Source organism: Rhinatrema bivittatum, chromosome 3 (assembly GCF_901001135.1).
Source record: "Rhinatrema bivittatum chromosome 3, aRhiBiv1.1, whole genome shotgun sequence".
NCBI classification, from domain to species: Eukaryota; Metazoa; Chordata; class Amphibia; order Gymnophiona; family Rhinatrematidae; genus Rhinatrema; species Rhinatrema bivittatum.
The window spans coordinates 272,097,057-272,123,713 of record NC_042617.1 but is presented as its reverse complement, the minus strand read 5'-3'; the positions used below and the strand labels follow the sequence as shown (position 1 = coordinate 272,123,713).

Here is a 26,657-nt window from a genome sequence, read left to right as displayed (position 1 = left end):
CGGGCTTTGCAGGAGGGGGAGAGGGGGCTTCCTTAAAGCATCCAAAGTCGTGTCGAGCTTCGCGGGCCGCAGCAGAGTCGGGAGGGGTCGCATGGGGAGGTCGCCCTTACCCCTCAAGGGGACCAGGATGCGGGGGTTACTCCTTGGGGCTCTGAGGAGTCTCCTCCGCCTCCTACCCCCGCTGTGCAGCCTCGGGAGGAGGGCACTGCTGATTCGGGCCCCAGTAGTCCCTAAGGAACCTCGGGAACCCCAGGGGGGGGGGGTTTCAACCGAGTTCGTCCTGTTACTGCATGAGGCATTCCTGGCTAAGCAGGCGGGCAAGCAACCTGTTATTGACAGACTGTCAAGCTCTGCTAAACGCGCGAAGGGACCCTCGATTGCTTCCGTGGGATCGTGGGGTCCGTCCCAGGGGCTCCGGCCAGCGATTTTGGATTCCGATTCTGAGGATTCAGATGATTCTCAGGCAGATGACGATGCTTCTACAGCGGGAGATCCCAATGCGGACCCTGCGGGGGGGACCCCCATGATCCAGGGGACCCTAAGGTGGATCAGGGTGCCTCTGAGGGCCCAGATGCTGATGGCGATGACCCGTGGGTGATACGCCTCTAAGAGGGAGGAGCTTAGACTGCTTATCCCCCAGGTGTTGGAGGAGTTGGGAGGGTCAAGCTCTCTTTGGAGGATTCATATAACAAAGGGGTTAATCCGGTGCTTGATGGCCTTCGGAGATCTCCCAGCGCCTTTCCCATTCCTAAGAAGGTCCAGAAGTTGATCAACCAAGAGTGGGAGACTCCAGACTCTGGACTGAGAGTCGGCAGAGCCATGGCGAAGCTTTATCAGTTGTTGCAGGAACATTTGGATAACCTCAAGGTCCCGAAGGTGGATGTGGCAGTTTCGGTGGTCACCAAGAAGACTACCATCCCGGTCGCTGGGGCCTCTGCCTTGAAGGACATTCAGGATCAGAAGCTAGAGGTGCAGCTCAAGCAGTCATTTGAGGTTTTGGCTATGGGGCTGCGAGCGGCAGTATGTGCCAGTCTGATGCAGCGAGCCTGTTTGTGTTGGATCCAGAAACCGCAGGAACTGTCGGCCGCTGGAACTCTGTCCCCAGCCCAGGCGGCTCGCCTAGAGGCGGGAGTCACCTATGGAGCTGATGCCTGTGGTTCCGGTACCAGTCTCCGAGCAAGGTCGGGGCAGGTACTCCATTTATTTCGTGGTGCCAAAAAAGGGCACCTTTTGGCCCATCTTGGACCTTCAGAAGGTCAACCAGAGCTTGAAGGTGCCAAGCTTCCGGATGGAGACATTACGCACCGTGATTACGGCGGTTTGAAAAGGAGAGTTTTTGGCATCCCTGGATCTCACCGAAGCTTATCTTCATATCCCCATTTGGCAGGAACACCAGAAGTTCCTCCGGTTTTTGGTGCTGGGGCAGCATTTCCACTTTCGAGCCCTTCCCTTCGGTCTGGCCACCGCCCCTCAGACTTTCATAAAAGTGATGGTGGTCGTGGTGGCAGCCTTGCGGCAGGAGGGAGTTTTGGTGCATCTGTATCTGGATGACTGGCTGATCAAAGCGAAGTCACAGGAGGAGTGCCTGAGGTCCATGACCCATGTGAGGTCCCTCTTGGATCGTTGGGCTGGATCGTCAATTTGCAGAAAAGTCACCTGGTGCCTTCTCGATCCCTGGAATACTTGGGAGCCAATTTCGACACTCAGCAGGGCAGAGTGTTTCTCAAGACCTACAGGGTGAACAAGATCCAGGAGCAGATAACTCATTTGCTTCATCTGCCGCTGCCCAAAGTCTGGGATTACTTGCAAGTTCTGGGATCAATGGCGTCCACGTTGGAGCTGGTGTCTTGGGCATTTGCGCATATGCGGCCCCTGCAGAGAGCGTTATTGTCCCACTGGAGTCCCCTGTCGGAGCAGTATTATCTGACTCTGCCTCTCACACCAGTGGCCAGAGCCAGTCTGGCCTGGTGGATGACAAGGAGCAGTTTGGAGAAAGGGATGCCCCTCGAGGTCCCGAATTGGATTGTCGTCACTACGGACGCCAGTCTTTGGGGCTGGGGTGCGGTGTGTCTCGGCAAGTCGGCTCAGGGACTCTGGTCGACGTCGGAACAGGCTTGATCCATCAATCGGTTGGAAACGAGAGCAGTCCGCAGGGCACTTTTGGCATTCCTGCCCTTGGTTCGGGATCGCATGGTGCAAGTGTTCTCAGACAGTGTGACCACGATGGCCTATATCAATCGCCAGGGGGAGACCAAGAGTCCTGCAGTGGCTCAGGAAGCTCAGTTATTGTTCAAGTGGGCAGAACTCCATCTTGAGGGAATTGCCTCTTCCCATGTCGCAGGAGTGGACAACATCCAAGCGGATTATCTCAGCCGTCAGCAGTTGGATCCTGGAGAGTGGGAATTGTCCTCTGAAGTCTGGGACCTCCTCTGTGCCAGGTGGGGGATTCCTCGGTTCGATCTGATGGCGACCAGTCTCAACGCCAAGACGGAGAGGTTCTTCAGCCGCTGAAGGGAGATAAGGGCCGTAGGACTCAATGCCTTAGTGTGCCCGTCACCGACCAGTGTTCTACTGTATGTCTTCCCTCCGTGGCAGCTCATAGCGCGGGTGCTTAGAAGGATAGAAGCTCATCCGGGGCTGGTAGTTCTGGTGGCTCCAGAATGGCCGCAGCGTCCATGGTTTGCAGATCTGCTGCGTCTGGTGGTGGACGGGCCGCTTCGCCTGGTCCACTTGCGGGATCTGCTTCATCAAGGTCCCATATTTTCGGATCGGGCGGATCGATTGTGTCTCGCAGGCCTGGCTTTTGAGAGACGGCAATTGCGTTCAAAGGGATATTCTGAACCGGTGATTAATACCCTCCTTCAGGCGAGATGTCCTTCTACTTCCCTGGCCTATTCAAGAGTATGGAAGCTTTTTGGGACTTGGTGTGAACAACAGGGAGTGTATCCCCTTAGGGCTTCCGTACAGCATTTCTTGTCCTTTCTGAAGTTGGGCTTATCCAAGGGCCTGGCCCAGAGTTCGCTTCGGGTTCAAGTTTCGGCTATAGGTTGTCTCAGAGGGAAGGTTCAGGGGCAGGCTTTGGCTGCCCATCCGGATGTGGTCTGCTTTCTTCGGGGAGTTAAGCATCTATGTCCCCCTCTTCACAAAGTATGCCCGGGATGGAGTCTCAATCTGGTATTGCGAGCACTCTGTGAGGAACCCTTTGAGCCACTGGGTCAGGCGTCTTTAAAGATTCTAACCTTGAAAACTGTCTTCTTGGTAGCCATTTGTTCAGCTAGGAGGATTTCGGAATTGCAGGCGCTTTTGTGGCGTGATCCTTTTCTCTAGATTTCATCTGTCAAGGTGTCCTTATGGGTCGGTGCCTTCGTTCCTTCCTAAGGTGGTGTCTGTTTTTCATGTGAATGAGTCAGTAGAGCTGCCAGGTTTTCTGGATTGGGATCGGGATTCCTCTAGGGGAGGGATCTCCATCTTTTGGATGTGCGTTGTGTCTTGTTGCGTTACTTGAAGGTCACCAATTCTTTCCGAAGCTCTGATCATTTATTTGTCCTTTTTGGGGGACACAAAAAGGGTGAGAAGGCATCTAAAGCTTCTGTAGCTCGTTGGTTGAAAGAGACTATTTCCGCTGCCTATGTATCCAAGGCCGTACAGTTCCGATGGGGCTTAGAGCTCATTCAACTCGTGCTCACGCGGCGTCGTAGGCAGTGTGTTATCTGGTGTCTCCTGCAGAGATATATAGGGCTGCGGTTTGGTCTTCGCTTCACACTTTCACTCAGCATTCTCATTTGAATGTGCGTGCCCCAGAGTCAGCACCCTTTGGGGAGAGTGTCCTGCAAGCGGGTCTTTTGGGTTCTTGCCCAGTTTAAGGGGGCTTTGGTACATTCCACTTGTCTGGACTGATCAGTCCAGAGGCCCACCCTGGAGATCTGTGCGAAAGACTGCTTGTTCTGCTACTGGGTTCTCATTAGCAAAGCAGAGTTTGTTTCTCGATTTGTTCAAGGTTTTTCACATGTTATTTACTGTTGATGTTTTTTAGTGTGGCTAGACGGTCCAGGGATATCCATCCTGGGGGCTTAGTTCGCCCACTGCTTTTAATTATCTTGGCTTTGGTATCGATCAGTACTGAGGGACTGCAGGTGGCACTCTCGTATATGTGGCAGTGCCCAAAGTTTTGTTCTCTACCTCCATCTACTGGTAGGGATGAATAAAACCCACTTGTCTGGACTGATCTTGAGTATTACAAGAACGAAAATTAACAGGTAAGAACCAATGTTCCTGTTGTATGTAAGCATCTTTGCCTAAGGACATGATAACATGAGAAGCAGGAGACAGATTGTTAGGAAGGCTGTCCTCTCCATCCTCACAGGTGGCGATTATGTATTTATTTATTTTCTCTTCAGACAGTGATGTTTACTGCCACCATGCCACCGGCTGTGGAGCGTCTGGCACGGAGCTATCTGCGCCGTCCTGCTGTGGTGTACATTGGCTCTGCAGGCAAACCGCATGAGCGTGTGGAACAGAAGGTCTTCCTTATGTCAGAGGGCGAGAAAAGGTGGGTGCTACCTGAGATACCAGATCTAGCTGTAAATGTAAACATTGAGTTGAGTCTCTTCTGCACCTGTTTTCAGACTGGAAAGCGACTCTGGCAGTGTATGAGCGTCTATGATACAGCTTTATACTTACTTAAAAAATGTTCTAGACTGCTTTCCCCCCCCCCTAAACAGGTTGCTGAAAGTGGTGTACAAAACTTAAACACTTAACATAATAATAAATATATAAAACAATAACAAAATGCACCAAATACTGCCAATCCAACAAACTGTACTGCAAACAAAATAAATATATAGACATGCACAACAAAACAGAATCAGTACCCTAGGTTAGAAAACCAGCACCTACAAATCACAAGGCATCCCAAATCATCCTCAAGGAAACCGTGAAAGCAGAGTTTCCTGTTCATACCCCAGTTGAGACCAAACAAGTGGGTTTTGCATCCCTACCAGCAAATGGAGGCAGAAAATAAAAACTTTTCAGGCACTGCTACTTAACTGAGAGTGCCACCTGCAATCCCTCAGAATTTTTGTCTCCAGCAGATGGTTTATTTATTTATTTTTTATTTAAGTTCCTTTAATATACCGATGCTCAAGACTAGGTCTTATCGTACCGGTTTACAATGGAACTGGGGGGAAACCAATTAACAACTATATAGAAGATAAAGTTACATTAAACAGGGAGCATAAACATGGGCTTTGGAAAAAAGGAAAGATATCAAACTAAAACAACTGGAGAGTACTGAAAATAGTCAGCGAAAAACAATTGAGTAGCGAGACATATCAGGTTAACATAAAGTTGCTGAATTTGGCTGGAGATTTATCGTAGGCAGTTATTAGCATAGCCTTTTTGAGGAAGGAGGAACAGGGGAGGTAAACAGGGGGGTGGTGGCAGGGCAGGGTGGGGAGGGAGGAAATAAGGAATGGGTAGGAAGGTGAGAGAGGCAATATTGGTTGACAGGGGCTCGTTCAACGGTAGGCTTGGGTGAACAGCCAGGTTTTCAGTTTCTTTCTGAAGGATAGATGGCATTGTTCCTGGCGTATATCTGGGGGAAGAGAATTCCAATGGAGCGGGGGCCGGCTGTCGAAAGTGCTCATTTATGAATGGAGTTGTGGACGGAGGATTTGTTTGGGGGAGCCTGGAGCGAACCTTTGTATGCGGATCTGATCGGCCTTGTGGAAGCATGAAGTTCGAGAGGGATGGAGAGTTGGAGTGAGGATTGCTGGTAGACCGATTTGTGAATGATAGTAAGAGTATTCTATAGTGGATGGGTAGCCAGTGTAGGATTTTTAAGACAGGTGTGATGTGGTCCTTACGACGTGAGTTTGTAAGAATCCTGGCCGCTGCGTTTTGCAGCATCTGTAGAGGTTTAGTAGAAGAAGCAGGGAGACCGAGTAGTAGTGTGTTGCAGTAGTCAATTTTTGAAAATAGTATGGCTTGGAGAACTGAACGGAAATCATGGAAGTGTAGGAGTGGTTTTAGCTGTTTTAGGACCTGTAGCTTAAAGAAACATTCTTTAGTTGTGGTATTAATGAACTTTTTGAAGTTCAATCTGGAGTCCAAGGTGGCCCCAAGGTCTCTCACCTGGCTTGCTAGTGGTATGGTTGCGTTGTTGGCAATAGATAGAGAGATGGTTGTAAACCTGCAGTCTGAACTTAGAAGAAATTAAAAAAAAAAATAGAGTTAGGAAAAGAGAAGAAAAAAGAGGCGAAAATGGTGCTCCCAGAGGTGTTAGGTTCCTTTGTGGGCCATCCCTCTGGTTAAGCAGGGCAAGCGGGGGGGGGGGGGGGGGGGATAATCCCTGGCCAGGCTCGACCCTTGTTTTCTAGGGGGAGGGAAAGCCAGGGGTCCTGGTTCCCTTGCTCCCCCTGAGGCCTTCTCACCTGTCCGGCCATCTGCACCAGCCAAGAGCACCCAGAAGCAGGAAAGTATAAGTTTCCTAGCATGTAGCCAGATGGACTGAAGACCAATGGGTTATATGCTCCCCTGCTAGCAGATAGAGAGACGGAGTCAGGTTTCAAAGCTGACGTCCACCTAGATACATCCCTGCAGTGACCTCAGCTCTTCAGTATCTCTCTGTCTCCTAGCAGATGTGGATGTGCTTTCCCTATGGGGATCGCTGTACCCTTTAGAGGAAGAAATTCTATTTTTAAATTTGAGAGAGATTGAGCCTCGCTCTCCTGCAGTGATACCTATAGGTCCCTCCCCTAGTTGAGAATTCCTGAGGTGATTTCCAAGATCCTTGGTTTGGTAGCAGGTTCCTGGCATGGACTTTGCTGCTCCGGCAGCAAAGAAATATAAACGTCATTCTCTCTGCACTGCTTGTCATATTAGGGCTACACAGTCTGACCTGGATTTTTATGTCAGCACTGTGAGAAGGCCCAGGGAGAGTTGGCCTCCCCAGACTTTACTAAGCCTGGCTCCTCCCAATCAGAGGTTCCCTGTACGTACCCAGATCAGTCCAGACTGTGGGTTATGCTTCCCTTCCAGCAGATGGAGACAGAGAAAAACTTGAAGGGCACCCTCTCTTAACCTGGTGTGCCACCTGCATTCCCTCAGTATTTCTCTGTCTCCAGCAGATGGAGGTGGTGCAAAACCTGCAGTCTTGCCCTGATTCTTGGGTTAAGGTGTTTTCCGTTTAAAAAAAAAAGAGGCAGAAACTTTAACTCTGAATCAAGCAAACAGAAAAATAAAAGTAAGAGGCTCAACGAAAGGAGAAACTTTTCACGTCCTCCCAGGGGGTAGGCAGGTCCTGCGGGATCATCCCCCCTGGTTGCAGGTTTTGGAGCTGGGGTTGGTTACCCCGTGGGGCTCCTGGCAGGTAAGGCGCTGGGGGAAAGATTACCAGTGGTCCAGTCCCTCTTTCCCTCTGTGGCACTAACCTGACTGGAAAAAAAAAATGGCGAGCAGCCTGTTAGGGTTTCTTTCTTACTGGCTGCAGTCCTTAAGAGGTCGGGTGCAGTATCGCTGCATTTTTTGTTAACTTTAAAGGCTCCCTGCCGTTCCCTCCTGTCGCGATTCTCTGTTTCTCCTTCTCCCTCGATGCCGTGGCCATCTTGTGTTGCCTGCGGGGAGTCCTCAAGACTCTCCTGTTCAGGCCTTTGCTTCCTGGAGGGGAAGGCAGCTTGTTTTTAACAGCAGCAAGCTCAGCAAAGCCCTGAGGTCAGCAAAGAGATCAGCACCTCGAGAGCCTCAGGCTGATCCGTTCCCTCTCAGCGCAGGAACGGCAGCCATTTCAAATACTTTTGTTGAAGCTCAGGCAAGAGCTATGGGGGCAGGAGAACTTCCTCCAGCCTTATCCCTGATTCCTTCTAGTCCTGGGGATCCCTCTGATCCGGACCAGGATGATTTTGACAGGGACCCCGATTTCCCCGGGAGGGGAAGAGGCCAGTTCCAATGCCTTTTCATTGGATTTTGTCCTCCTTATGCATAAAGCTTTTCTAGCTTCGCAGTCTCAGCAGAGTGGTGCTTTGTCTTTGAGACATATACAGGGGGCCGCCCCACAAAGTAGCCAAGCGTCTAGATGTACCAGCTTCTCTGCGGGTCGCAAAATTGCAGGGGTCCCTGGTTTCGGGCGGTTCTGCCCTTCCGGAGGGTCCGGACAATGGGGCTGTGGACGCAGTGGCTTCTGCTTTGCTTCCTGCCGGCATGGGGTCTGAAGAGGATCTGGGAAAGCTGGCTCCTCTGGATGGCGATGAACCTAAGGTGGTCCCACTGTTTCAGAAGGAGGAGTTGGAGCCTCTTATTCCCTCTGTCCTATCAGAACTCGGAGTGGAACTTCTTCAACATACTCCACCACAGGATTCTGTGGATACGGTCCTGGCGGGGTTGCGGGCTGCGACCAAATCCTTTCCTATCCAACCCATGCTCCAGCAGCTGATGACCCGAGAGTGAGACGTTCCGGATGCCGGCTTAAGGGTTGGTCGGGCTATGGATAAACTTTATCCTTTGCTCAAGGAGTCCTTGGAGCTCCTGAAGTCCCCCAAAATAGACACTTCACTATCGTCGGTTACGAAGCGGACCACATTCCGGTCGTAGGAGTGGCGGCTCTCGAGGATCTTCAGGATAGGAAGCTTGAAGTCCTTCTCAAGCGCATCTTTGAGGTTTCGGCCCTAGGTATCCGAGCGGCAGTGTGCAATAGCTACATGCTCCGGGCGAGCCTCCGTTGTGTCCAACAATTATTAACATCCAGGGATCTCTCTCCGGGCGAGTTAGAACAAGCGGAACGCTTGGAAGCTGCGGTGGCATATGGCGCTGATGCACTGTATGACCTTCTCCGCACTTCCTCTCGCACCATGTCATCCGCCATATCGGCAAGGCATCTCCTCTGGCTACATAACTGGTCAGCGGGCTTTTCGTCGAAAGCTCAGTTAGGTGCTCTATCGTTTAAAGGTAGGTTTCTCTTCGGTGATGACTTAGAGCAGTTGATAAAGTCCCTAGGTGAAAACAGAGTCCACAAGTTGCTGGAGGACAGACTGAAGCCTTCCAGGGGCTTTCCGTCGACTTGCTCAAATTTTCAGGGTCAGCGCAGGTTTTGTCAGAGCAGACAGCAGCCGGCAGGTCAACAACAACCTATGGCCAGGTCTCAATCCTGGAACACTTCCTTTCGAGGCCGCAGAACCTCTCGTGAAGGAGGACCTGCCACGTCCCTCGCCTCCAAGACTCCTCAATGAGATAAGGCCAGCCCATCCCTCGGGTTGGGGGACGATTATCCCAGTTCCACAAAGCATGGGCCAGAATAACCTCCGATCAGTGGGTCCTAAGCATCATAGAATACGACTATGCTTTGGAATTTTCTCGGCCTCTCCAAGATTTTTTTATGATCTCTCCCTATGGAGGGCGGGCCAAGGGGCAGATCGTTCGACAGACCCTCGACCGCCTGCTGTCTCTCGGGGCAGTAAAGCCTGTCCCTCCAGACCACTGGAAGATGGGGCAATACTCCATCTACTTCGTAGTCCCAAAGAAGGAGGGATCCTTCCGACCTATTTTAGACCTCAAAAAGGTAAACAAGGCTCTCAAGATACCACATTTCTGGATGGAAACTCTTCGCTTGGTTATCGCAGCGGTCTGCAAAGGCGAGTTCTTAGCGTCCCTGGACCTAATGGAAGCATACTTGCACATACCCAAACACTTCTATAGTGGCCTGTTCCCTTGTGGAATCTTAATTTAGTATTGGAGTTTTTGGCAGGGCCCTCCTTTTGATCGCTGCACAGTCTTTCCTTGCACTTGTCAACCCTGAAAACAGTGTTCCTGGTGGCCTTGTGCTTGGCTCATCATAACTCTGAACTACAGGCATTGTCGTGTTGGGAAACATTCCTCCGAATGACTCCAGGAGCATTACAACTTTGTACCATTCCATCTTTCTTGCCCAAGGTAGTCTCAGAGTTTCATTTGAATCAGGCAATTTTGTTGCCATCCCTAGGTAGAAAAAAGATGCGGAACAATACAGTCACCTCTGTCATTTAAATGTTGACTTTTGGTACAGTATCTGCAAGTTTCAGAACCGGTCCACAAATCGGACCACTTGCTCTTCTTCACGGAGGAAGGAGGCAGGGCAAACCAGCTTCGTGGACTACGATAACTCGCTGGATCAAGGAGTGGTCAAAGGAACCTATGTGGAGGCAGGAAAGCCATTACCCTTTCAGGTTAAAGCTCATTCCACTAGGGCTCAGGCAGTCTCCTGGGCGGAAGCTAGACTGCTGTCTCCCATCGACATTGCTGAGTCGCGACGTGGTCCTCCTTACACACCTTCTCTACGTTCTGTTGCCTTGGATGTTCAGGCCCAAGAAGGTGCAGTGTTAACCGGACCATGGTCTGCCTCCCACCCTGATCGAGAGTAGCTTTTGTACATCCCATTGGTCCTGAGTCCATCTGGCTACACGCTAGGAAATGGAGAAATTATTACCTGATAATTTCGTTTTCCTTAGTGTAGACAGATGGACTCAGCATCCCGCCCACGGCTGCCCAAGAACAGTTCCAGGGATTAGCCCGTGAAACGAATATAGATTCCAAGAGATTATGGGTAAACGGTCACTCAATCCCTTGATCAGGGCATCTCTAATCTTGCTGAGATTCAGCCTTTATGTTGAGTACAGTTACAGTTATCTGTTTTTTTAGTCAAGTTATTTTAATCAAGTTTTTCAGTAGTATGTCTACAATTGCTTTTGAAGAGAATACTGAAGAGCTGAGGTCACCGCAGGGGTGTATCTAGGGTGACGTCAGCTTTGAAACCTGATTCCGTCTCTATCTGCTGACAGGGGAGCATATAACTGGGAGCATATAACCCATTGGTCCTGAGTCCATCTGTCTACACTAAGGAAAACAAAATTATCAGGTAAGTAATTTCTCCATTCCTTTTGTTTCTTTATCTGGGTTGCTCAGTGGCTGTGGCCAGGTTGTATCCCTTGTAAGAGGACACTTTGGCGCTTTGGAAACTTCCAAAGATGGATACAGCGGTGTCGGCTGGGACAAAGAAGACAACCATTCCCATAGCAGGGTTGGCGGCATTAAAAGATGTCCAGGACCAGAAGCTAGACATCTTGTTAAAAAGGCTGTTTGAGGTCTCGGATTAGAGCCTAAGAGCTGCAGTCTGTGCTAGCCTAATGCAGAGAGCTTGTTTGTGCTGGGTGCAGAAGGCACAGGAGAAGACTTAGGGGACCTCTGCTGATTCCAGCCAGGAGGCTTGGTTGGAGGCAGAGGTGGCCGATGTGGTTCAGACTTTGGCCAGGAATATGGTGTCTGCAGTAGCCACTCAAAGACTCCTGTGGTTTGGTTGGCGGATTTGTGGTCAAAAGCGCAGCTTTGCAATCTCCCCTTTAAAGGAAAGTTGTTGTTTGGGGAGGATCTGGACATAAGAACATAAGAAATTGCCATGCTGGCTCAGACCAAGGGTCTATCAGGCCCAGCATCCTGTTTCCAACAGAGGCCAAACCAGGCCACAAGAACCAGGCAAGTACCCAAACACCAAGAAGATCCCATGCTACTGATGCCAGTAATAGCAGAGGCCCTTCCCTAAGTCAACTTGATTAATAGTAGTTAATGGACTTCTCCTCCAATAACTTATCCAAACCTTTTTTGAACCCAGCTACACTAACTCATATCCTCTAGCAACAGATTCCAGAGCTTAATTGTGCATTGAGTGAACAAGAATTTTCTCCGATTAGTCTTAAATGTGCTACTTGCTAACTTTATGGAGTGCCCCCTAGTCCTTCTAATTTCCGAAAGTGTAAATAACCGATTCACATCTACTCATTCAAGACCTCTATCATAACTCCCCTCAGCCGTCTCTTCTCCAAGCTGAACAGCCCTAACCTCTTCAGCCTTTCCTCATAGGGGAGTTGTTCCATCCCCTTTATCATTTTGGTTGTCCTTCTCTGTACCTTCTCCATCGCAACTATATCTTTTTTGAGATGCGGCAACCAGAATTGTTCACAGTATTCAAGGTGCGGTCTCACCATGGAGCGATAGAGGCATTATGACATTTTCCGTTTTATTGACCATTCCCTTCCTAATAATTCCTAACATTCTGTTTGCTTTTTTGACTGCTGCAGCACACTGAACTGACTATTTCAAAGTATTATCCACTATGATGCCTGGAGAAGCTGATGAAGCATTTGTTGGCATCTAAAGGGAATAAATTGACCAAAGATAAGAAAGTGAGCAAGAAGACCTTTCTGCCGCATGTTCAATTTCATGAGATGAGGAGATTTCACTCCAACAGAAGTTCTTCCGGATCCACGCAGAAGGAAGACTCAGGAAGGCAGCAGTCCTTTCAAGGGTCCCATAGACCGGCCAGAGATAGCTCTGGACAGGGTTCTAGAGGTGCAAAATCTGTCCAATGAAGGTAGGCTGGTCCATTCCTTCCTGGAAGCTGTTGGAGGAAGGTTGTCCCATTTTTATTAGGAGTGGACCAGAGTGGACCTTCTGATCAGTGGGTTCTGGAAGTGATTAGGGACGGCTATGCCTTAAGAGTTTTTGCATTCCATCAAAGAAGCCTTTGTGGTGTCCCATTACATTTTGCCCATCAAGCGAGCGGTGGTGCGGGTCACCCTTCTAAGGCTGCAGCACTTGAAAGTCATTATTCCAGTTCTGTAGGAAGAACAGGGTCAAGGAAGATATTCCGTGTACCTCATGGTTCCCAAGAAGGAAGGCTCCTTTCGGCTTATTCTAGATCTGCAAAAGATCAATGCAGCCTTTCGGGTGCTGCGTTTTCGGAAGGAGACAGATGGTGATTGCAGCGGTGCGCATGGGGGAGTTTCTCGCTTGCTTGGATCTAACAGAGGCATATCACCACATTCCCATCTGAGCAGACCATCAAAAGTTTCTATACTTCATGGTGCTAGGAAAGCATTTTCAGTTTCGAGCTCTTCCCTTCGGGCTGGCTACTGCACTAGAACGCTCATGAAGGTGATGGTGGTGGTAGCATTGGCCCTCCGAAGGGAAGGGATACTAGTACATCCGTACTTGGAGGATTGGCTCATTTGGGTGAAAGTCTGAGATGGAGTGTCACCGTTCCATCCAGCGGGTGATGGAGCATCTACGGTCCCTGGGTGGGTGATAAACCTGGTGAAGAGCCACCTGGAGCTGTCCAGTCGCTGGAATATGTGGGAGCGTGATTCGACACCCAGTTAGGCAAGGTTTTTCTTATCCCAGAGAGGGTGATCAAGTTGCAGTTGAAAGTGATTCAGCTGCGGGTTCTGGTGGTTCCCAAAGTCTGGGGTTATTTACAAGTGCTAGGTTCCATAGCCTCTATGCTGGATTTGGTGCCATGGGCCTTTGCTCACATGTAACCTCTTCAGAAGGCGCTCCGGTCTCGTTGGAATCCATTATCTGAGAAGTTTCAGCTCCAGGAGGAATCCAGATCTAGCTTCTCATGGTGGCTGTAGCATCCCAATTTGGAGAAAAGAGTGGATCTGGAGGTTCCGGACTGGGTAGTTGTGACCACAGATGCCAGTCTCAGTGGTTGGGGAGTGGTATGTCGGGGATCGACGGCCCAAGGACAGTGGTCACCGGTGGAGGCACCCTGGTCAGTCAATCATCTAGAAACGAGAGCGGTGCACAGGGCATTGCTGTTCTCTCTTCCTCTGGTTTAGAGACTTGTGTGTTCTCGGACAATGCAACAGCAGTGGCCTATATCAATCAGCAGGGTGGAATGAAGAGTCATTTAGTGACTCAGGAGATTCAGGAACTCTTTGCCTGGGTGGAGCTTCATCTAGCAGTACTAGGAGCTTTGCACGTGGCAGGTGTAGACAGTGTACAGACGGACTATCTCAGCAGACAACAGCTGGACTCGAGAGAATGGAAGCTGTCAGCAGAGGCCTTTTCCATCGTTCGGTGCAGGTAGGGTGAGCCCCAGTTTGATCTCATGGCAACACGGAAGAATGCCAAGGTGAGCAGGTTTTTCAGCCACCAGAGGGAGTTTGGCTTCGAAGGGATCAACGCTCTGGTTCAGCTGTGGTCAGTGAGACTTCTGCTATATGTGTTCTCCCTGTGGCCGCTTGTAAGTCGATTGTTAAGGTCCATCTAGCAACATCCAGGAAGAGTGATCCTGGTGGTGCTGGACTCGCCGTGCCATCCATGGTTTGCAGATCTAGTCCAGCTGGTGGTAGACATCCCCATCCAGTTAAGCCACCTAAGAGGAGTGCTGTGTCATGGACCCATCTTTTTGGAGCAGGTGGATTACTTCTGTCTAGCGTCCTGGCTTTTGAGAGGCGACTTTTCCGTTTGAAGGGGTATTCAGAGCCAGTGATTACTACTCTACTTCAGCTTAGAAGATTTCTACTTCTTTAGTGCATATCTGAGTTTGGAGAGTATTTGAGTCCTGGTGTGGGGTCCATGACACTGATCCTTTTGCAGGCGAACGTTGCCCAGGTCTCGGCTTTTTTTACAAGATGGCTTGTCAAAAGGTTTAGCCTATAATTCTCTCCAGTTCCAGGTAGCAGCCTGGGGCTGATTCAACGGGAGGCTGCAAGGACGGCTACTAGCATCTCATCCGGACATAGTACATTTTCTTAAAGAAGCAAAGCATTTGCGTCCTCCTGTCCTTAGATTTTGTCTGCCTTGGAATCTTAATTTGGTTGTTCGAGTATTGTGTGACCTCCTTTTGAACCATTAAGAAGGACATCTTTGAAGGACCTTACCTGAAGACTGTGTCCTGGTGGCTATTTGCTTGGCTAGACGAATTTTGGAGCTTCAAGCCTTATCGTGCAGAGATCCTTTTTTGCGAATTTCAGATGATGGCGTTTCGTTGCATAAGGTGCCTTCCTTTTTGCCCAAGGTCGTGTCTGCCTTTCATCTTAGCCAGCTGGTGGAATTGCCAGGTTTTCCAAGCCTGTCGTCTGATTCACCCCTTACAAGGGAGCCTCACCTTTTGGACGTGCATCGGGTTCTACCGCGATATCTGAAGGTGACAAATGGCTTTCGGAGGTCGGACCATCTCTTTGTTTTATTCAGTGGACCTTAGGAAGGGTTGCAAAGCGGCGAAGAGCATGATTGCAAGATGGTTGAAGGAGGCTATTGTTTCGGCTTATAATTTGTAAAGGATGGTCCCTGAGGCATTGCAAGTGCATTCTACTAGGGCGAGGGCAGCCTCCTGGGCAGAGTGTCAGTTTCTCCTCAGGAGATTTGTCGAGCAACGATTTGGTCCTCTTTGCATACTTTTACTAAACATTACCATTTGGATGTTAGGGCCCTGGATGAAGCCACGTTTGGTGAGAGTGTGCTGTGCATGGTCTTTCAGGTTCCCACCCAGTGTAGAGGGGCTTGGGCACACCCCACTTGTCTGGACCGTTCTGGGGTATGAACAGGAAAGGAAAATTGGTTCTTTCCAGCTAATTTTCGTTCCCCCCCTGGAATTCCATAGATCAGTCTAGACTCCCATCCCCCATTATTATGAAAGACGCTTCTGCTGCTGCTGGTGATGCAGAATTTGAAGAAGATTGTACATAGTTAAGCTATTTTCAGATTGGAAGTTTTCTTCATTACCCTAAATTGAGGGTTAAGTTTTGGGGTTTCAGCTTTTTTCTCAGCTCACTCTAAAGGGAAAAATTCTTGAGGTTTGGGAGGTATTCATCGTGGCTTGGGTACAGGTCAGTACTGAGGCATTGCAGGTGGCACTCTCGGTTAAGTAGCAGTACCTGAAAAGTTTTTATTCTTTGCCTGATCTGTGGTATTCCAGGAATGAAAATTAGCAGGTAAGAACCAATTTTCCTATAATTGTGTTCTAATCTAATGTCCACCAAAAGCTTACTCCATAAAAAAGGAGCAACTTCTTAGAAAGCCCTGTCCCAATCCTGGCTCTAACTAGTTTAACTGGAGATAAAAATAACAAAGCCCTTTGAGTGGACCCCCAGTTGTGGAGGGGAGATTTACCACTCTAATTTATTCTAGATACAGAAGCCCATTGCCTCTTAAGGATTGAAACGTGACAATCTTTAAATTAATTTGTGATCCTACAGCAAGCCAGTGTAATCATTGTAACAATGGTAGTGATGAAATATCCCCAGGGCATCAAAAAAATGTCACTACCACATTCTGGTCTACCTGCAGCCTGAGCACTAGTTTTGCAAAAGACCAGTGATAGTGAGTCCCTGGGAGGGCCCCCAAAGTTAAGTTTTGAGGTGTTTCTCAACAGCCCTCAGAGCCGAGTGCTGGGTGTTTTTGTAACAGAAATGTGTTTTGCCCACCATTTTACTTGCTCGAGAGCAGTGCTGGCAAGGACAGTGTAAGGCCTGGAATTTGCAGAGACATGAGTATAAGGCTAGAAGGCTTCTTAGAAAATCATACATTGAGTGCTAATGCTGTCATGTGGACGTGCAAGGATTTTTCATTTTGGTGAGGAGTTCAGCATCTTAAATATTTCCCTCATATTCACTCTCCTATTGTCTGCAAACTCATTTTCACTTCTCCTGTCTGCCCCCCTATTCCTCCTCCAGGAAGAAGCTTTTGGCAATCTTGGAGCAAGGATTCGATCCCCCAATCATCATCTTCGTCAATCAGAAAAAGGGCTGCGATGTGCTGGCTAAATCTCTGGAAAAGATGGGGGTGAGGATTTGTCTTCATTGGTTGTCTTAGGTTCCAGTTCCTTAGGTGCTGTTCCAGGCTTCCCCTGCTTGTTGCAGTTCCTCAGGTGCTGCCCTCCGTGTCCCCCTTATGATGCAGTCCCCAGGGCTGTCTCTGGGGGAAGGGGGTTGAACCAGGATGATTGCCTTCGGGCCCTATGCTGCTATGTTAACCCTATCCACACACAAACACATGGCTGTTGTTCCTCCTCCTCCTTCCACCTGCATAGCCCATACTGGGCAAAGAACTGCTCAACGCACCTCACTCTGGGGCCCAGAAAGTGAGAGGCATTCCTCTCTGCAGCCCATCCAGGACAGCAGGGCCGTTGGGCCCAGTTCTTCAAACCCGCTCCTTCTGCTGCTGGTTCCTTTTCTTTCCCCCTCCACTCAATCAGTTGATCTGGCTAGCAGGGAGGGGAGAAGAACCAGCAGCAGCAGGAACAAGTAAAAAGCACTGGACTCACCGGCCTTGCGCTCCTGCTGCCCTGGGCTGAGGAGGTGGGGGAGAATCCCAGACAGGGGGGACACAGGAATATTAGGTGTGACCGGGGATGCAGGAATAGTTGGGGCTCAGAGGTGTGGTGTGGGGATTGCATTGAGGAGTGGTGAGTAGGGTTGAGGAAATTTTAACCATGCCTGACATCACTGGGGCCAGAAGGTATGGAGAGGCTACCTTTCCTCTGTCTCTGGATAGGGGGAAAAACCGCCATCCAAAGACTGAGGGGATGGGGGTGGAAGTGCCCACTCCAGATGATTTGCTCCGAGCCCCACACCCTCCTATGGACACCTGGCAAGCCCCTCAGTTGCTTTCCCCATGGAAAGTGAAGAGAATGACAGCTATGCTCTGTGAAGGCACAATATGACCTGTCAGCTCTGGAAAGGCACAGGAGAATGCTGGATGGAGATGGGTTCTTTCATTTCACCAGTCCCGCACTGGCTCGGGAGTGTCATCTCTGGAGGGTTTAAATAGCTGCTGAATGAGTTTTTCTGCAACATGCTCTGATGTGGCATATTTCTATTTTTAGATAGCCATATGAACAGCTTCTCTGACTGACTGAGCTGTTGGGTTTATGCAAATGACACTTTCTAGGAACGAATGTGAAGTCATTGCAGAAAGAAAAATTTAAGATTATAGGCACAGTAAATATAACTCAGCTTCCAGCAATCTTGTTTGCACTGGTATACAAAGAATATTTACTGAGGCTCACCAGAGAGATATAATGGGTCACATGCCTCCTTACCCTGAGGCAGGGAACATCTGCATCTTACCAAGTGAGCTCAGGCAATCCTGTAACACTTAAGTCACTGTATTAAAGAGCACACTGTGGTGCCCAGAAGCATTGCCTTGTACCCTTTCTTGAAAGTTTTTCCCAAGAATGGAAGACTCCTGTGGCTGTGGGGGCTCCAAACCCTGTCTGTCTGGTTGTGCAGGCAGGAGTGGAGGTCATGGGGAGGCAAAGAAATTGTGTTGATAGGGAGTGATGCATGGGAAGGGAATAATAGTGGGGAGGGATGATCTGCATGGCTGGGGTGCTTGTCCAGAGTTGAACACACTCACCAGGTAACTCGCTGCACTCTTAGAGATGGGGTGAGGTGACTCTGCTTTTGCGCATGGGGAAGAGTGCACCTCTTTGCTGATTTAATACCTTTTTTTCCCTTTTGTCTCTGCCCCTGTAGTACAATGCTTGTACACTCCATGGTGGAAAAGGCCAGGAACAGAGAGAGTTTGCACTCTCTAACCTTAAAGCTGGTGCTAAGGATATCCTGGTAGCCACAGATGTGGCTGGACGTGGTATTGATATACAAGATGTGTCTATGGTGGTGAACTACGATATGGCCAAGAATATAGAAGGTGAGTCCAGAGGGAGCTGTGAATGGGGAGAGACTTCAGAGGGCTCAGCAAGGAGCAGCTATAGCTTCTCAAACTCAGCTTCCCTGTACGTACCTGGATCAGTCCAGACAGTGGGTTATGTCCCCAATCCAGCAGATGGAGTCAGCCAAAGCTTTGAGGGGGCGTCACCAGGAGTGCTACTACCCCCTCTGCAGGAGTTCAGTATCTTCTGACTCCAGCAGATGCGAGTAGTGAATCCGGGTTGCTCCCGATTACCTCAGGCAGTTCTTGTATTTCTTCTCTGATTTGTCTTTCTCTCTGCCTACTTCTTCTCTTTGGATCAAGTTTGTTTTAATTAAAAAAAAAAAAAAAAAAAAAAAAAAGGTTAGAGGGCTAATTGGGAGGCGTGGCTTCCCTCGGTGTCTGTCTTGCTCTCTCTTCTTCTTCTCTCCTGCGAGCGGGGTAAGTGAGTGTTGTTTTGTTTGCTTTTTTCCCTTGCTTGCAGCTGATTTTCGACGGAGGGGCTCGCGGAGGCCTCTAGGACCGGCCCCTCCGCGTTTCTCTCCCTTGCCCGCGGCCATTTTCGCGGCTCCTCGTGGGCTGCAGAGGCAGGCAGGGAGAGCGTCGTCGGCGGGTCGTGCGGCCAGGAGGCCCCCCCGCGGTGCCGTTGTTTTTCATTTCGGGTTGTGCAGGCCGTCCGGGCCCCCTCCCGCAGCGGCGCTCCCGTTCTCGGCCCCCCCCGAGGCTCTGCCGGGTGGTTTATTCTGCCGGCGTTGCTTTTCCTGCTCAGCCCCGATGCCGCGGCCAGAGCGCTGCTCTGCTTGCGGCGAGCTGGGCTCGCGGATCTCGAGGGAGGGCATCTGTGCGAGGTGTCTCCCCGGGGGGGGAGGGCACCTCGCGCCCCCTCATCGATTTCCCCCGTTTAGCAGGTCTGCCCGGGCGGGGGGGGGCCGGCCCCTCCCCCATTCCTGGCGGGAACGGCGGCCATTTTACACTCAGCACCACCTGAAGGGGAACAGACGGCGTTTGGGACCGGGGATGCGGGGGAGTCCCCGCCACATTTACTCCCGGAATCAGACCCGGAGACGGTCCCACCGGGGGCCCCTCCCCCGGAGCCCCCCTCCGGTAGACAGGGGTTTTCCCCAGAGTTTATACTGTTGCTGCACACCGCATATCTACAGAGCCTTGAGCCTCCCTCGGGACCTCCTCCACTCAAGATTCCGCGGCCCTCCCTACCTGCGGGGGCCCCTCTGTCTCCCCCGGCCCCCCCCGCTCCGGCGGGTGTGGGGGCCCCCCTCCCTCCCGCTCGCGCCAGGCTCCCGGGGAGCGCGGGGACTGCGGGCACAGGACCCGTTTCCCCTGGATCGGATCCGACAGACTCGGGTCCAGGGGACACCACTCCAGAAGGCGATGATCCGCACACACTACGGCTGTTCCAGAAGGAAGAGTTGGAGGACCTCCTACCACAGGTTATTAAGGAGTTGGACCTCGATCCACCACCGGAGCCTCCCGCGCCCGTAGCGCCCGCGGTGGTCACTTCCTCGAGGAAGGGGGATCCGGTCTTGGCAGCCCGGAGGCCGAGGGCTCGGGCTTTTCCCATTCATGATTCTTTCCTCCAGCTTCTCACCGGGGAGTGGGATGCCCCGGAAGCTTCCTTCAAGGGCAGCCGGACCATGGAGAGGCTCTACCCTCTGCCGGACGATTTTCTCGATCTCATCAAAGTTCCCAAAGTGGACTCCGCGGTGACAGCTGTCACGAAGAGGACAACCATCCCAGTGACAGGGGGCGCGGCCTTACGAGACGCACAAGATCGCAAGTTGGAAGTCTTCCTCAAGCGGGTCTTCGAGGTCTCCGCAGTAGGATTGCGGGCGGTGATGTGTAGCTCGCTGGTTCAGCGGGCCAGCCTGCTCTGGGTTCAACAACTGCTCACCTCTCAGGTCCTACCGGCTGGGGAGGCCGCCCAGGCGGATAGACTGGAAGCGGCGGTTGCATATGGGGCTGATGCCTCCTATGACCTGTTTCGGGTCCTCGCCCGCTCTATGGCCTCGGTGGTAGCGGCACGGCGCCTTCTATGGCTCCGCAACTGGGCGGCGGACACATCCTCCAAGTCGAGCCTGGGCTCCCTGCCCTTTAGAGGCAAGTTCCTGTTCGGGGAGGATTTGGATCAGATCATCAAGTCGCTGGGGGAAAATGCGGTCCATCGCCTGCCGGAGGACAGGTATCGTTCCACCAGGACTTTTCCGTCCTCGCGGACCAGAGCCAGGGCACAACGGCGCTTCCGGAACTACAGACCGCCGTCAACCAGGCCCTCTGCCTCCAGGTCTCAGCCCTGGTCTCGCTCCTTTCGCGGGCGCCGCCCCGCGCGTCCCGCCACCGCAGCTGGTCAACCCCCGCCCAAGTCCTCGCAATGATGTTCAGCTCGCCCACTCCGCCGTCCCCAGGATCGGAGGGCGACTGGCGTTCTTCTACGAGGAGTGGGCGCGAATCACCTCGGATCAGTGGGTCTTGGATACCATCGGGCAAGGCTACGCGTTGGAGTTTGTCCGCGCTCCAAAGGGACGCTTCATCTTCTCCCCTTGCGGCTCGGACACCAAGCGACAGGCGGTGCAGTTGACCCTGGACAGACTTTGGGAGATAGGCGCCATTGCGCCCGTGCCCTTCGGAGAGGTGGGCTCGGGCCATTATTCCATCTACTTCGTGGTGCCGAAGAAGGACGGTTCCTACCGGCCCATTCTAGACTTGAAAGAAGTCAACAAATCACTTCGGGTGGTTCGGTTCCGCATGGAAACGCTGCGGTCCGTGATCGCGGCGGTGCATCGGGGGGAATTCCTGGCCTCCTTGGACCTGACGGAGGCCTACCTCCACATCCCCATTCGCCGGGAGCATCATTGTCTGCTACGGTTCAAGATCCTGGGTCAACATTTCCAGTTTGTGGCTCTCCCGTTCGGACTGGCAACGGCTCCGCGCACTTTCACCAAGATCATGGTGGTGGTAGCGGCTGCCTTGCGGAAGGAGGGGATCCTAGTTCACCCTTACTTGGACGATTGGCTCATCCGAGCGAAGTCTTTTCGGCATGGACAGGAGGCGGTGGCCAGAGTCATAGAGTTTCTGCAGTCCCTCGGATGGGTGGTGAATTTTTCCAAGAGCTCCCTGGTGCCCTCGCAGCGCTTGGATTTCCTGGGGGCGACCTTCGACACCCGTCTGGGCGCGGTCTTTCTACGCCAGGACAAGGCGCAAGCTCTGCGGGAACACATACAACGGTTTTCTGCGTTATCGGTTCCCACCTCCTGGGACTACCTGCAGCTCCTAGGGGTGATGGGTTCCACCATCGATATGGTCCCTTGGGCATTTGCGCACCTCAGGCCTCTACAGAGGGCGCTGCTATCCCGCTGGAAGCCGCTTTCGCAGGACTACCAGGTGCTCCTTCCACTACCGTTGTTTGCCAGGAACAGTCTGACCTGGTGGACGAATCCGGAGAATTTGGCCCGCGGCGTGTCTCTCGATCTTCCAAATTGGGTCGTGGTAACCACCGACGCCAGTCTTGTAGGCTGGGGAGCGGTCTGCGACCGCAGCGCCACGCAAGGGACGTGGTCCGCGGAGGAATCAAAGTGGTCCATCAATCTACTGGAGACCAGAGCGGTCAGACTGGCGCTCCAACACTTCCTACCTCTCCTCCAGAACCGGGAGGTAAGGATCTTATCGGACAATGCGACGACGGTGGCCTATATCAACCGGCAGGGCGGCACCCGCAGTCCGCAGGTCGCACTCGAAACAGAGATGCTGATGCAGTGGGCGGAACGGCATCTGGCCCGCCTGGCGGCCTCGCACATCGCGGGCGTGGACAACATACAGGCCGATTACCTCAGCCGTCAGTTTCTGGACCCCGGGGAATGGTCCCTCTCCGACGAGGCGATGCAGCTGCTCGTTCGGCGGTGGGGATCCCCCCACCTCGACCTCATGGCGTCCGCACGAAACGCCAAGGCTCCCCGGTTCTTCAGCCGCCGGAGAGAGCGGGGAGCGGAGGGCGTGGACGCTCTCGTACTCCCGTGGCCGACCAACCTGCTCCTTTACGCGTTCCCGCCGTGGCCACTGGTGGGAAGACTAATCCGCCGCGTAGAGGTCCACCAGGGACCGGTGATCTTCGTCGCCCCGGAGTGGCCAAGACGACCTTGGTTTGCGGACCTGATTCAACTGGTGATCGACGGACCCATCCGTCTAGGACATCTCCCCCGCCTCCTTCACCAAGGCCCGGTATCTTTCGACCAGGCAGAACTCTTCTGTCTTGCGGCCTGGCTTTTGAGAGGCGCCGCCTCCGGCGCCGGGGCTACCAGGAGGCGGTAGTCTCAACACTGCTGCGTTCTCGGAAGACTTCGACGTCGGTAGCCTATGTGCGAGTCTGGAAGGTGTTCGAGCTGTGGTGTGCCGGACTGGACACGAGTCCCGCTGAGGCTTCGGTTCCTCAGATTCTTCAGTTCCTGCAGGCAGGGGTGGACAAGGGTCTTGCATACAACTCTCTCCGGGTTCAGGTGGCCGCCCTTGGCTCGCTCTTGCGGGACGGGGGTTCCCGGCTACAGCACCCGGATGTTCTCCGTTTTCTCAAAGGGGTCAAACACATGCGGCCTCCGGTGCGGAATCCTTGTCCCTCCTGGAGTCTCAACCTAGTGCTACGGGCCATGTCGGGACCTCCGTTTGAACCACTGCGGAATGCGACGATCAAGGATCTCACTCTAAAGACGGTGTTTCTGGTGGCTATCTGCTCCGCTCGGCGCATCTCGGAGCTGCAGGCCCTGTCGTGCAGGGAACCCTACCTCCGGTTCTCGGACTCCGGGGTTTCGATTCGCACTGTTCCCTCTTTTCTCCCGAAGGTGGTGTCCGCCTTCCATGTGAATCAGACGGTGGAGCTTCCTTCCTTCTCCTCTTCGGAACCGAGGTCTCTCCGGCTTCTGGACGTCAAGCGCACCCTGCACCTCTATCTGGAGGCTACGAATGCTTTCCGGACTTCTGACCATCTCTTCGTCCTCTGGTCCGGTCCTCGGAAGGGAGCTCAGGCCTCGAAGACGACCATTGCCAGATGGTTGAAGGCGGGCATTGCCGCTTCCTACATTGGGGTGGGACGGACTCCCCCGCCAGGTATTGTCGCGCATTCTACACGCTCTCAGGCGGCCTCTTGGGCGGAGACCCGTTCGGTCTCCTCTCAGGAAATCTGTAGGGCAGCTACCTGGAAATCGTTACATACGTTCTCCAGACACTATCGTCTTCACCTCGCTTCCTCGGTCTTTGGACACTTTGGTGAGCAGGTTCTACGAGCGGGTCTCGCAGGTCCCCACCCGGTTTAGGGACGCTTGGGTACATCCCACTGTCTGGACTGATCCAGGTACGTACAGGGAAAAGAAAATTATTCCTTACCTGCTAATTTTCGTTCCTGTAGTACCATGGATCAGTCCAGACGCCCACCGCATTTTGGGTCCTATTCCTGCTCGACTCCATTTTTTCTCATACGGGACGGTAGTCTTGCTGTCTCTCACGATTACTCAGGTCTCTGTTCTTTTCACAGTTCTGTGTTGGGGTTGACACGCTGACCTTTCGTCCCCCCACCCGTTGGTGGGAAGGGTACGGTTTTGTTGTCTACGTTCTTCGGCTGATTTTTTGCCGTTTATTAAACTTGATCCAATGTTGGGGTTCTTGTTTTACTCGGGCTTGGATATTCTCGATACTGAACTCCTGCAGAGGGGGTAGTAGCACTCCTGGTGACGCCCCCTCAAAGCTTTGGCTGACTCCATCTGCTGGATTGGGGACATAACCCACTGTCTGGACTGATCCATGGTACTACAGGAACGAAAATTAGCAGGTAAGGAATAATTTTCTTTTCCCCCGTCTCCGCTGAGGAGCTTTGCGCAAGCTGGTTCAAGTTCTAGTACTGTAGACATTTTAGCTGGCATGTGATGCCCATTGACTCCTGATTTATTGCAGGTGCCGTGATTGAAGCAGCATCTCCAACTGTATTCAAAGCCCTGCAATAAAAGTATTATATTTGAGGCATGGACTCATTGACCGTTTGCTGTTTTGATGATAATTTATGGTGCTTTTGTTCCATTGCAGATTATATCCATCGTATTGGTCGTACTGGCCGAGCTGGCAAGAGTGGTGTTGCCATCACCTTCCTCACCAAAGAAGATTCATCCGTTTTCTATGATCTGAAGCAGGCTATCTTAGAGAGCCCAGTGTCAACCTGCCCCCCAGAACTCGCCAACCATCCAGATGCCCAGCACAAACCTGGCACCATCCTTACCAAGAAGAGACGGGAGGAGACCATCTTTGCTTGACCATCGTATGCAAAATCAAGCTCATTCCTTGCCCACCTAACTTTACTGTACTGTGCTGTCAGCCTCACTCCCATCTGTGGGAATCTCTTGCCCCTTCTTGCTCTCACAATCGTGGCCACACTGAACGAGCAGACTCGGTTTCTCTCATGTGGCATTACTGAGTTGTGTGTATTCCTCTCTCCCTGCCTCCACTCCCTGTCTTGATGCAAACTGGCCTTCGAGCTTGCTAGCAAAGGCTGCACTCGTCATAACTTGTGCAGCAAGTCGCTCTGGGGCCCAGGCATGTGAGCGATGCTCCTGAACTCCACGAGACAGGGGCCTGTGTTTGCTGCTGCTGGCTAGAGGATCCTCCTCAGCCACCACAGTGCTGCCCTCCAAGAGGTGGCACAGCTTGTGTTTGCCCTTTCCGTGACATGTTGCTGTTGAATCTCTGCTCAGCGACAGTGGGTTCAAGGGGAGGATTACGGGTATGCTTACAGCAGCTACACTAGCTAAAGTCCTGAAAATTTAAACCTGCCTGTTTCTTGAATCTATTGTTTCTCTTAGGCCCCGCCACATTTTAAAAATATTTTCTCTCTTGGTTTTACACCTTTTATTATGATCATGCCTCCTGTTTTTAAAAATCTCCTTCTCCAAGTCCAGCTGTTCATAGTTTGTACGCATCAGAGTGGTGCCTGCCTGGGATGATAACGGCTCCGATTTACTTAGCTTGATGATCTTGGGAATGGCTAAGTAGAGAGAGTTTTGGGTTGTTTTTTTTGGGGGGGGGTTTCAGAAACTCTTAAGGGATTAAATACAAAACAAAAAAACTTTTGGAATTTTTTTTTTATTTAATGAGTGCTGCTACTTAATAGCAGCAGGCATAAAAATGTGGTTCTCTGTTTAAAGGTCAGCATGCCTTGATAGAGGGATACTCCAACGCCGATCTCGAGGGACCGTCTCATGCACTGGCGTGAGGGACCGATCTCGAGGGACCGTCTCATGCACTGGCGTGAGAAAGGAACATTTATTCCTCAGTGCCCTCATTGCATGCTGCTTCATGTCCTGCTGGTGCATTTGTTTGCTGATCTGGCTTTTAAAGTGGCAGGAGATTGGAATTAAGCAGCCATGCCTGACCTACAGTACAAGCAGGGAACTTATTTGAGCTATGACTTGAGGCAGATCAGTGCCAGAAACTCTTCACTAAATTTTTTTTTCTTATAGCTATCAACAAAATGCAAACACTGTGGTGGGTTGTGCCTTTGAGCCCCTCTTGGGAGTTGCACCGTGAAATCAGCAGGTCGCTGGCATGTAAGGAATATGGACCTTAAAAAGGAAGAAGGAAAGAAGGGACTTGTCTGGGTCACTTGTACATCAGCAATTTCTGGACCAGATTTCAGATTAATCTGGAATCTTACTATTCTCAAAAAAAAAAAAAAGGCTGCAAAAACAATAGTTGTATTGTTTGAAATTGCAAAGCCTTTGGAGTGGGAAGAAGGCGGGGTGAATATTTGTTTTCTGTAAAATAGGAGTAAATCCATGTGTTTGTATTGTATATACATAGAATCAAAGGTCTTAGTATTTTTTATTTCATTATTTGGATGTTCTTAAGTATCTGAGAAGCCTTGAAGCTTCTCAAAATAAAATTGAAATGTTATGGCTGGTTTGGGATTTTTTTTTTATTCTATAGGATGTCCTTACAGCTTTAGGACGTGGTCAGGGCAAAAAAAATGTATTCCAGCCAATGGATGTTCCCTGTATGTACCAGGATCAGTCCAGACAGTGGGTTGAGCCTCCTATCCAGCAGATGGAGACAGAGAAAAACTCAAAGGGTATCCTGATTCAGGACAGTGCTCGCCCTGCATCCCTTCAGTATTTCTCTGTCTCCAGCAGCGGTTCCCATTTTTTTTCATATAT

The 26,657-nt window shown here is 51.4% G+C and overlaps 1 protein-coding gene across 3 annotated transcripts in view; it reads left to right on the top strand.

Moving 5' to 3' along the window:
• DDX23 (DEAD-box helicase 23) overlaps positions 1-26,397 on the top strand; it is an 89,620-nt gene extending 63,223 nt beyond the window's left edge. The window contains exons 15-19 of one of the 3 annotated variants that reach the window (XM_029594633.1): positions 4,398-4,549; positions 16,482-16,590; positions 18,285-18,459; positions 24,538-24,766; positions 25,965-26,397. In XM_029594633.1, coding sequence (XP_029450493.1) covers positions 4,398-4,549; positions 16,482-16,590; positions 18,285-18,459; positions 24,538-24,761 — 660 coding nt within the window. In that variant the 3' untranslated portion in view covers positions 24,762-24,766; positions 25,965-26,397. Of the gene's footprint in view, positions 1-4,397; positions 4,550-16,481; positions 16,591-18,284; positions 18,460-24,537 lie in introns of all 3 variants that reach the window. The other 2 variants (XM_029594632.1, XM_029594631.1) reach the window with 2 other exon arrangements.
• Positions 26,398-26,657: the final 260 nt, after the last annotated feature.